General features: G+C 40.8%; 1 protein-coding gene across 1 annotated transcript in view; it reads left to right on the forward strand.

Moving 5' to 3' along the window:
* pdgfc (platelet derived growth factor c) overlaps positions 1 to 12,500 on the forward strand; it is a 63,393-nt gene that overhangs the window by 28,673 nt on the left and 22,220 nt on the right. Inside the window, exon 2 of the mRNA XM_047802515.1 lies at positions 7,061 to 7,256. Coding sequence (XP_047658471.1) covers positions 7,061 to 7,256 — 196 coding nt within the window. The remainder of the gene's footprint in view (positions 1 to 7,060; positions 7,257 to 12,500) is intronic.

Here is a 12,500-nt window from a genome sequence, read left to right on the forward strand (position 1 = left end):
TCGGAGGTCTGATGCACGGCCCAGGCACAATGGTAGCTCTGTGCGTCTGTGTTTATTCGTCCTCAGCTTCCTCCCTTAATCAGAGACAGCGAGCGAGCGGGGGAGGGAGGGAGGGAGGGAGGGAGGGAGGGGGTCCGTGGAAAAGTGGGTCAAGGAAAAGTCATGTTTGAGGTAATGCACTCGGGGGAACGGCCTCTGATCAACGTACGGCATTATTTAACCTGCTCAGATGAGGTCAGCTCACAACACACACACACACACACACACACACACACACACACACACACACACAAAGAAGAGATCAGGCATTGTATTGTACCAAATGTGGTATAAATCACCAGGGAGTTAAGCAGCGACGGCACTGTGGTGATTATTTTCCCATAACATCTCCTCCTGAAGTGTTGTTTAGGTCACACCTCAGCGAGGGAAGGAGTCTCCAGTGTCAGTGTTTATGTTTGTTTGTTTGATTCCGAGCTGCTGCAGTGAGAACAGGACCTGATCTGTTGCATGGCAATAAATGTAACTATAAAGGAATAAAAAGTAGAATGTGTTTTACATCTAAATGTGTGATTGTTGGAATATAATTTATTTGGTACAAGAGGAATAAAACGTCTAAGAATATGTCTGAATTCTATCTATATGTCTATCTATATGTATGGTATGTAGTATGTATGTATGTATGTCTGTATGTCTGTATGTATATATCTATATATATATATCTATAGTATCTATATATATATATATATATATGTGAAGATAGTGGTATATGTAGTATGATATATATAAATAAATATATATAAATTTTTATATTTATAGATATATATATATATATATATATATATATATGTATATAGGTCTGGTGTATATGTATGTATGATGATATACATATAAATATATGTAAATAATATGTATATATAGTTGTGTATATTTTCTGTATAGTATGTATATATAAATGTATAGTATGTATGTTTGTATATATATATATATATTTATATATATATATATATATATATTGTATATAGTGTGTATATGTATGTATGATCTATATCATGAGTGATACTATATGCTGTATATCTGTGTATATATCACATATACATATATATATATATATATATTTATATATATATATATCATATATATATATCATATGTATATCGATATCTCTCTAGATACTCTGTGTGTATATAGCTGTGTATATGTCTGTATGCTCTCGCTGAGCTGATGCGAAAGAAAGAGCGCGCGCGCGCAGCGCGCTCTATCTCGCGCTCGCGCTCTAGCTCAGTATATAGCTGGCTGGTGGGCGTGGGCTGCTGTGTGTGTGTGTGGTGTGTGTGTGTCTGAATGTAAAACCAGATTTTTTCCTCTTTCTGTCTTTAATTATCCGTCCATAAGCTGAAATTCCGCTCTCTGCGTTGTTGATCTCTCTAAAGGAATTATATTAGGAAATGTTTCTGCAGAGCCATATGTTCTTTCCTAATTGGCCGTCTGTGTGTTAAGGCTTGTTTCGTCTCTCTGCCACAAGCGTGTGTTAGAGTCTCGGTGCCATGTTCAGTGCTCATTAATCTTCCTGCGTTTCACAGATAACTGAAGTTACACTCTGTGGGACAACAGGCAGATTTTACGGGTTGTTTAGGGTGTAAAAGAACGATCTGTTTCTATTCCACTGTGTTATAAACTGCATATAAAGTGTCATCGATGTCGTCTACTGAAACGCAGGACCTGACAACGTAACTGCACTCAATCGGGGTCATTAATTTATTTATTTTGTATGATTCTTTTATTATTTTTTAATCTACAAATTACAGCTTACAAAGAGGGGGCGTGGCCTAAGACGTGGAGGCGTGGTTTGTGATTCCTTTGATTTGCAGATTTATTCGGCTGATTGTAAACACGTGAGCTTCACTCCGACGTCACTGAACTGCAAATTAACATCTTCACATCAAACATGATCAAAATATGGACTTTTTCATTTCTGTATGCTGGATAACGTGGGTCATAATTTCTCTCGCAGCAAAATTTTATTTTATCATAAATAAGTAATTAATTAATTAAATAAATAAATAATAACATCTCACATTATGGAAAAGAAATCAGCACTCCTTCTTAAACGATGATGATGATGATGATGATGATGATGATGATGATGATGATGATGATGATGATGATGATGATGATGGATCCATGAGGTAAAAGAACCTTTTAAGGAACTTCATTCCAGAAGATCTGGAGCAGATCTAAACTTTCTAACTCGAGCTTTTCATTCTGACTAAAGCAGAAAACTTCTTGCATTTCATTTGTGTGTGTTTTATCAGCTCTCTTTGTTCCTCTTCTGACATTTAGACCTTTCTGTAAGTGTGTGTGTGTGTGTGTGTGTGTGTGTGTGTGTGTGTGGGGTCACCAGGAAGGAGCCTGAGAAGCACAATCCTCCCTTTAAGGGTAAATATTGTTTGAAGCCACAGATCTGCAGGTCTGAATTGGTGAAATCTTGCAGGAAATGTGAAACCTCTTTGAGAAGGAGCTGTCAATCAGCGGCCTGCACCCTGCTGGAACACGCTGAAAAGAGATGAAACAAAGCGTTGTGTCATTTCCAGCTTCTCCCGTGACAGGACATAAAAAGCGAAGCTGGCAGCGACAGTCAGCCCCCTGATCTGTTTATATAACTGGATACATAAAGTGTTTTGTCTTGCGGAGCAGGCAGATTTTCAGTGCAACCTTACACCAGTCGCCCGCGGCCCCGCGTGTTTGGATAAGTTTCGCGCCGAATGTCTCGGGGGAGCCGCAGAGCTCTCGCTTCACCTCAGAAAGCCTGATGATTGTCTGCTCTCCGGGGCAGAACCTACCCTGATCTGTGTGGGGCGTTTCTGTGTTTCAGACATGACACGTCTTTCACCTCTCGTCCCCGGTGTGCATCTGATCATGACACAACACGCAGACATTAAAAAAAAAACCTCCTGTTTTTTTCAGAGTGGGAATCGATGACCCTGATGCTTTTCTTCCCTACCTTGAGGTCAAGCCGGTGGAATTTTTCTCTTTTCTTTGCGCTCTCTCTCGAGAGCTGGAGCTCTTGCCCGTGGCTGTCTGTAACTATCGAGGCAGACGGTAAATCATTACATTATTGCTCTTGGCACGTTAAAGACTCCTGGAACAGAATCCCACATGAATCATTCTCTCACAGACTCGACTCACTGTCCACTCGCAAACTCGGCCGGGCATCTGGCTCCGTCGCCGTAATGAGACTAATGAGTCACTACTGCCACTTTGGATTTCAGTCTTTCTGCATCTGTTACTAAAATGTGCCAATAATCTGACACACCATCTACAAGAAGTAACAGCTACGAAGCTTCGCGGTATCCGAACGTCGGCCGAGGCGAAGAGACGCGCATCGAGACACGCGGGACACTCGCTCGAGGTTTTATTAAGTTTGGTTTCAGCAGAAATCTCAACTTGACGATTCTCGCTATGGTTACGTCTAAGAGGGCTTTTAAATTTATTTATTTATTTATTTATTTAAATTGGGGGGGCTGCACGGTGGCTTAGTGGTTAGCACGTTCGGCTCGCACCTCCAGGGTCGGGGGTTCGATTCCCGCCTCCGCCTTGTGTGTGTGGAGTTTGCATCCGTAGTGTGTGTGTGTGTGTGAGAGTGAATGAGAGTGTGTGTGTGCCCTGTGATGGGTTGGCACTCCGTCCAGGGTGTATCCTGCCTCGATGCCCGATGACGCCTGAGATAGGCACAGGCTCCCCGTGACCCGAGAAGTTCGGATAAGCGGTAGAAGATGAGTGAATGAATGAATGGATTTTAATTTGTACAGTTCTTGTCTTCTTATGAAGAGAAAAATATAAATATAAAGATCAGTTTAATTGCTTCGTCACACAATGGCAAAGGAAGCGGCGAAGCATGAACACAGAACTAAACTATAAATGACATATAACCACTGTTTAATCATGTTGTCATGGAAACATCATGAAATACTGTCAGGAGTATGAACTATATGTGCGTGTGTTTGTGCGTGTGTGTGTGTGTGTATGTGTGTGTGTGTGTGTGTGTGTGTGTGTGTGTGTGTGTGTGTGTGTGTGTGTGTGTGTGTGTGTGTGTGTGTGTACATATATTAGCATTTCTTTAAATAGCTAACAGAGGTCCAGTGCTTCTGAAATCCTTCCCATGTTTGTGTTCTCTGTAGAACCTTCAGCCAGAACCTCTGAATGAAAAGAACCTCAATGAAAAACACCAAACATAGATTTAACATGCAGTCAGTTTTTATCACCTGGTGAATCACAGAATTACAGACATCTTCCATTTAGGTTAACAACATCTGACTGGACACCATTTGTTTCGTCAGTGTTTTTGGTTTTTCAACGTTGCCTACATCATCATCATCATCATCATCATCATCATCTTTCTGGACATTATGGACTCCTTCAGCCAGTTTTATACTGTCACGTGTTATATAACATTTAGTTCCATCTGATGAACAGTTGAGTTTTTTTTTCCTTTTTCCCATTAAATCTGTTTCATTTCATAGATCCTAAGTTGGTGAGGAAGAATAAAAATAAGCTAGCAGAAGCTAAAATTATGAATCATTTTTGTAGAGATGACTCACTGATGATTCACTATTCATGACCCTTCAGGTGATCGCTGAGAGTTGACGACTATATATGACATTTTTATTTATATTTTAAACTCATGTTTTATTATTTATTATTTATTTATTTATTTTGGTAGAGCAAGTTTTCAGAAATTTCAGCCGAACGGTTCGACTCCGTCGAGTCGATTCACGTGTCGTTTACAGACAGCTATCTTAGGTGAATGCGTTTCGACTCAGATAAATGTTTCTGAATTTTTTATTTTTTTTTACTTTATATCTATATATGTTTTATATCTCTATATTGAGGTTTATAACTTCATATTAAACTCAACATCGTGTTATTTTTGATCATTAGGTTGTTAGCATGTAGGCTGAAAGTCGACTCATTGTTCGGCCGATTCGACCGACTTGGCTCGCTGAGATTCCGTGCTTCCCATCATTAGTGGTAAATAAGAGAATAACTTATGACTCACAGGATATTAATGGAGTGAAGAGAGTCTTTCGATTGTTAGTTTTTTTCCAAAAGAGGACTTTTCAGGACAGGAAGAACCCCTGTGGCCTGTGCAGACTGTTTTATAGCGTGTTATTGGAAGTGTTTTTGTGTCCGGTAGAGAAACGTGCCAAAAATGTGGTATATAACATAATACACAGAGACACTCCACAATATCCTCAATGTGTTGTCATGTATTTTAGCCTGATATTTATTTATTTAATATTTATGTTATTTTAATAACCTGATTACTGGTGTTGAGAGCAGCAGGATGTGTCTGTGGTAGCGTGATGGTGTTCAGGCTTCCCACAGTGTTTAATAGAGCCGTGTGTGTGTGTGTGTGTGTGTGTGTGTGTGTGTGTGTGTGTGTGTGTGTGTGTGTGTGTTGTTGTTGAGGGGGTGTGAAAGGTGAAGTGAAATGTATCCCCTGGGTGGGCGCCGGGTGTGGGAAGTGTGTGAAAATCCTTTCAGTGCTGTTGCATTCCAGCAGCTGTCTTTTCCCATCATGCTCTTCACTCTGCCACATCACATGACACGCTCAGTAGAGCTGGGCAACAGCGACGCTTCTCAGCTCAGTAAAAACGCTTTCGCGTCGACGCTGAATGTTAATTTCGGTGTGTGAATTCTCTCTGCTACGTTACAGCGTCTCTGGGCGGTGGACGGTGCGATTAAACGATGCACCTTTATCCTGTCAGACTGCTGGGTACCGCGTCGCTCGCCTTCCGTTTAAATGTAGTTCTACTGTATATTAAATCCATAAAGTTTACAGAAAGAGACACGAAGGATTCCTTAAATACCTGGAATTTAGTTCAGGTTGTCGTTTTTTGCTGACTTTAAGTTTTACAGATTCAGTAAAGGTGCGACAGCGCATTATTTACAGATTGCTAAGTTAGCATTAAGTATTAGTCTAGCTATTAGTATTAGTATAGCAATTAGTATTAGTCTAACAATTAGTATTAGTCTAGCTATTAGTATTATTATAGCAATTAGTATTAGTATTAGTCTATTAGTATTAGTCTAACAATTAGTATTAGTCTAGCTATTATTATTAGTATTAGTCTAGCAATTAGTATTAGTCTGGCAATTAGTATTAGTCTAGCAATTAGTATTAGTCTAGCTATTATTGTTAGTATTAGTCTAACGATTAGTATTAGTATTAGTCTAGCAATTAGTATTAGTTTTAGTCTAGCATTTAGTATTAGTCTAACAATTAGTATTAGTCTAGCAATTAGTATTAGTCTAGCTATTATTAGTAGTATTAGTCTAACAATTAGTATTAGCCTAGCAATTAGTATTAGTATTAGTCTAGCACTTATTCGCTAGCTTAACTTTTCCTCGTGAGGTTGACTGGGCTTGAATAGTCCTCTGAAGTGAAGGACAGATGAAGTAACTGGTGAGGGTTTGGCTTTACTTTATGAAAGCTTTGTCCAGCTTTAGCTCCTCCCACATCAGATCATGTAGACGATAAAATGGAACCGTAATTATAAAAACTTGACTCCTGCTAATTCAGTTGTTTACAGCTGTCTGTGATTCATAGCTGGTTTTTTAGACATGTTTAAAGGGATTTTATTGTATAATTCTCCTGTAAGACTTTATCAGGGTTCAGATTGTAAATGGTGCCGTGGGTCGGTTCCGGGCTCAGACAGGATGTTCGTCGTAACCCACTTCCTGTTTCTTTGCACTAAACTGAATTTAATGTCTCTGACCTTCATGTTACTCCTATTTGTGCTTCATAAATGATCATTTTATGGCTAAATGGATAATCAATGTTAATTAAAAAGGCATTAAAATTAGAGTGATGTAACATCGAGGAGGAGAAATCGCACCGTTAGCATGTTGCACTCAGATAGCGATTGTTAAAGCCATCAGTTGTAAGATTGCAGGAACTTGTGTTTTATAACTCTAACGTGTGTGTGTGTGTGTGTGTGTGTGTGTGTGTGTGTGTGTGTGTGTGTGTGTGTGTGTGTGTGTGTGTGTGTGTGTGTAGGGGTTCAGGAGTCTCAGCACGAGAAGGTCTTGATGATCAGCGGCGACGGCGTCGTCCACAGTCCCGGGTTTCCACACACTTACCCACGCAGCACTGTGATCGTGTGGAGACTCGTGTCAGCCAGTGAAAACTCCAGGATACAGCTGACCTTTGACCCCCGCTTTGGCCTGGAGGATCCTGAGGATGGCGTGTGCAAGTAAGGAAAAAAACCCAAACTTTATTTTTATTTTTTTTTTAACTTGTTTTAATGTCTTTAATGATAAATTTGTGTGGGTGTTTTTTGTAAAACTTCTTTCCCTAAAAAATATGTAAATATTGGAACTTTTTTTGTTGCATATTTATGAATTTGAATCTGTTCTCAAAATAAAACATATGCAGATATTTTAAATAAATAAATAAATAAATTATTCTAGTAAAAAAAAAAAAAAAAATTTCTATTTTTGCACCTGAGTTAATAGATCGATTTTGATTGGTTTAATTATTATTTTTTTTATAAATTGTAGTGTAATTTGTGGAATATTAAGACATTGAAATCACACTTTTGTATTTTTATATGTACTTTCTCTGGTTGTTGCCATGGCGATACATCCGGTGCATATCGACCCTGAGTCACCCGTGTCACTGCTGGGCATCTATTTAAGATTCAGTGCACACACACACACACACACACACACACACACACACGCGCGCGCGCACGTACACGTACACACGTACACACGTACACACACACACACACACACACACACACACACACACTAGCCAGTCTGTCCACATTAAAAAGACTTTTAATTACAGAGCAGCTCACTCCGCTCCTCGGCTGCTGTTCATTTGGAGCCGTATGCACTTTCTCTTCTGAAGCGATCGATGCTGCTTGTGCATTATCCTGACAGAAAAAAAAAGAAAGCGATCGTCCGCTCGCAGCATTTAAATTCACACAAGCTGTTTCTGTCGAGCTCCCCGGGGTCTGCGGCGCTTATCGATCCGTAATATCGGTCCGAGTCACGTCCAGAAGTCCGAGTGCGTTAAATAAGAACAGACTCCAGTTCATAAGATCACAACGATGTGGAGAGAGACGAAGAACCCGCCGTGTGTGGGTTCCTTCAGTCGTTCAGTCGTTCCTTCAGCAATAAATAAATCACACTAAGCTCCGGTTATTCATCGTTCTCTAAATTAATCTTATTAACGTTAATAAGGACATTTTAATTAGGACATTCTTCTTAACATAGTGAAGGACAACATGGTGGCTGAAGAACATCAGGCTTTACAAAATAAAATGTGTTGAAATGTCCTCTGGTGGTTCCTTCTTTTTTCCTTTTTCTTTCTTTCTTTCTTTCTTTCTTTCTTTCTTTCTTTCTTTCTTTTATATATATATATATATATATGCATACTGTAAAACAAGTTCATATTTTAGTTGATTTTAGGTTCAAACACGGACCAGAAGCGTGTTAGTCTTTTTTTTTTTCACTATTGAAGATGCAAAAATTTTGTGTTTGTGTTTCATGATTGACTTTACTGAAGTTTTGGCCGATGCTGGGAAGCTTGAGTCACGTGTTCAGTCCAAAGTGACGTGACACCTTTCAGTAAAATCTGAAGCCTTTTCTCACTCACGCTCAGGTGGTGATGACGATCACGTGACAGCTGCATCCATGTGAGAGCTGGAGCTGAGCCAGCTGGATCCACAGCACCTCCATCTGGCTTCATATAAAAAACACAGCTTCTGAACATCTCACACACACACACACACACACACACACACACACACACACACACACTCAAACACACACACACACAAACACACACACTCAAACACACACACACACACACACACACACACACACACACACACACACACACACACACACACACACACACACACACACACACACGTACTTGAACATCTGAAAGCAGAAACACCATAACAATAACAATAGCTACACCACAGCGCTCTGAGTTCTGCGCCCTGATTGGTCATAAGGTGTTGATTGGTTTGCTATAACAGTAGCTTCATGTCACAGCTGTCTCGTTAGAACCGTTTCTATAGTAACAGATCAGTCACTGAAGACTTGCATGTAAAATGTCTGGACGGAATCTACAGTGTGTGAACATTCTAACAGTAAAGCTGGGACTTTTCTGAACCGACTCCATCTGTGGACGATTCACGGCATTAAATGAACTTTTAGTGGATGATTGAATAATTAATTAATTAAATAAATAATAAATAAATAAACAAACAAACAAACAAACAAACAAACAAACAAATAAATAAATAAAAAACACAAATGTACAGAGCTTGTTGTGGTGTAAGAGGAATAAAACACTTTGGGATGTGCTGGGAAATGATTAAGCTGCATGTGTGTGTGTGTGTGTGTGTGTGTGTGTGTGTGTGTGTGTGTGTGTGTGTGTGTGTGTGTGTGTGTGTGTGTGTGTGTGTGTGTGTGTGTGTGTGTGTGTGTGTGTGTGTGTGTGTGTGTGTGTGTGTGTGTGTGAGAGAGAGAGAGAGAGAGAGAGAGAGAGAGAGAGAGAGAGAGAGAGAGAGAGAGGATGGAGGGATATGAGGGAGAGAGAGGGGGAGAGTGAGAGAGAGAGAACAGAGAGAGACACACACACATACACACACACACACACACACACACACACACACACACACACACACACACACACACACACACACACACACGTGATAAAGAGGCCCATCCATGCACGCTTTCTGTATCAGCATTAAATGTCTGAAGCTTGCAGTGGGAGATAAAGCTGGACGTATCAGCAGTCACTGTGTAACTGTGGCTGTGTCTCAGATGTCACATGTCCTGACTAGTTAGTGTGTAAGTGTCTTTCTATTACAGATAAAAAAGAAGCCCAAACAGACAGGATGTATCGCCATGACGACAGTATAAGCCACTATTACTTTACTGTATCAGAACAGGAAATAAACATCAAAGACCTTTTATTACTGGTTTTAAAACATCACACCTTGTTCTCGAGGACAGCAACGCAGACGTTGCCAGATCCGTCTGTTTTCATCCGCGACGACTCTAAAGTTAAAAATCTCAATAAAGTTATAACATCGTGACAAAGACGCACTAACGATCGTAAATAAAATTTAAAAAAACTCAACAAATAAAGTACAGTTTTAGTTTCCTGATGATTCTGAGCAGGAAAAGGCATTTTATTATGAGCGATGAGATTCAGGGGAAAATATTCAAGGAATTTCCTCAAACAGTGTTTTGAGCTTTTTTTCCCAGAGGAAAGTCTCGTGGCTTTCTCACTAAACGCTTTTCTCTTCCAACTGTACGAGTGAAAGCTCACCCAAGTCCAGTTAGTAATTAGCATGTTTTGCGTTATCGATGCGCGGCCTGTGTTTAGTTTGGACGCCGTCGGTCTTTCGGCGAGAGGCAGACACGAGAAAAGTCGTCTCCGACGTACGAGCTGTCCGTCAGTCGGCGCAGAACGTTTACAGACGTCTTCTATCAAAACATTAGAGCGAAGGTTAGCGCCGGCTCCCCCACGTCCTCTCTTCTCCTGTCCTCCAATCCAGGCTTAAAATATCTAAGCAAGATTTATAACTCCTTACTGCGGTCCAGGATTTTGTTTTACATATTAAGCCGGATTTAAACTGTCCGATTTCGAGACTATTCTTCATCGGAACTGTACGAGATCCTTAGAAAAACTTTTTATTCAAAGACCGCCATTTTTCCGAGTGAGTTGGAGGAATAGAGATTTGTGTGTAGAGAGTTTCTAGCTTTCACTCAGCTGTCTTTATGCACCAGCAGAAAAGGTTTAATAAGCTGCTTTTAATGAACATTAGTTTGTCGAAGAAGGAAGGACAATGTTGTCTCAAGTGGTTAAGGATCTAGGATGTTGATCAGAGGATCAGGGTTCGAGCCCCAGTACTGACAAGCTGTCACTGTCGGGCCCCTGAGCAAGGCCCTTAACCCTCTCTGTATCATGTCTGACCTTGTGCACTGACCACAAGGCTACGTGCCCTGACGCTTCATTACCAAAAGTGTCTCTCACAATCTGAGCTTCTCTCGCTGTCATCAAAAAGGAGCGAAATCTCAATCTGTGCTCGCTCGCCATCTGACGCTTGAGATCTGCAACATGTTAGCGGAGTGTAAATCATCGCTAAGCGTATGAGGAAATTAGCCATCCGGTGTGTGTGTGTGTGTGTGTGTGTGTGTGTGTGTGTGTGTGTGTGTGTGTGTGTGTGTGTGCTTAACGTCTCAGCAAATGTCTGCTTTCAGTTTGATGTCTGTTGCTTTTACTGAACGCGGTTTCAAGTGCTAGTGTTCGGCTGAAGCGAGGGTAAACACTCCTTTTAGAAAGCCAAGCATATGTGCTCACACACCCACACACACACACACACACACACACATACACACACACACACATATAGGGGAGGGTTAGCATGCCTGTCTCATCCACTCAAATGATTAGTAGCAGGCCTTGGCACTGGCCACCGAAACCAAGCTTTACTGAGCACTGGAGAAGTATTGCTCACCGTGTGTGTGTGTGTGTGTGTGTGTGTGTGTGTGTGTGTGTGTGTGTGTGTGTTTTGCCTTCCTCTTTTAAAATGGTTTGGCTCGCTTTTTCGAGGCCAGGCTACATCAAAGCACTGCACCATTAAACCCCAAAAGAAAGAAAAAGTTAGCGTGTGTGTATTTTATAGATTTTTTTTCACAGCGCTGTCGAATTCTGCACTCTGATTGGTCGAAAGGTTAATTATCGAACCGTTTTTTTTTTGTAACGGCAGCTCTGACAGCAGTGCAGGAGGTGTAGGATGATGGTGAACTTTTCTGTGAGGTTATTTAACAGAAGGAGTCTCCGGTGTTTCCGCTCTCTCGTAGTTTCTTGGGAACGCCGCTCGCAGTTTAATGTGTTTTTCTTTAATAAAACAGAAACTCTGCCTCATTACATTCGACTCTGTGCTTATGAGGCACGGCCCTAATTAAAAAATCTGGGTTTTTTTTATTTGGAAGTCAATTCCCTTCATTTAAATGTTCCTTAATTACTTTTTGTGAATCTGTCGGGAAAACACGGACGTGATTGGCCGGTCCTGGGAGCGCTGATGTGCAGAAATGAACTTCATTATGTCTGTAAATTCCGTCTCTCACCGGGGTTTGAGGACACGCTGAGGCGAGGACAGGGAGCAGGGCGCCTACCGAGGCTGGATATCTAGGTCACGGATATTGAATCTCCTTGATATCTTTTATTAAGCCTTCTCCGGTGGCCGTTTATGAACCGAGACGTAATGAGTCCTTAACGAGGAGCCGAAACGGACACGCCGAGAAGACGGTCAGCCTTGTTTCAGCTTAATGGGTTTTGTCTCATGGAGGCCATCAGAGAACTTATAGCTAAATAAAATATACGGGGTGTAATTTCAACAAAGCTAATCTCTTGTTTTCTAGCCAAAAATGAAACGTACACAATGCTCGGCTTATTC

This window comes from Tachysurus fulvidraco, chromosome 17 (assembly GCF_022655615.1).
Source record: "Tachysurus fulvidraco isolate hzauxx_2018 chromosome 17, HZAU_PFXX_2.0, whole genome shotgun sequence".
Taxonomy (NCBI): domain Eukaryota; kingdom Metazoa; phylum Chordata; class Actinopteri; order Siluriformes; family Bagridae; genus Tachysurus; species Tachysurus fulvidraco.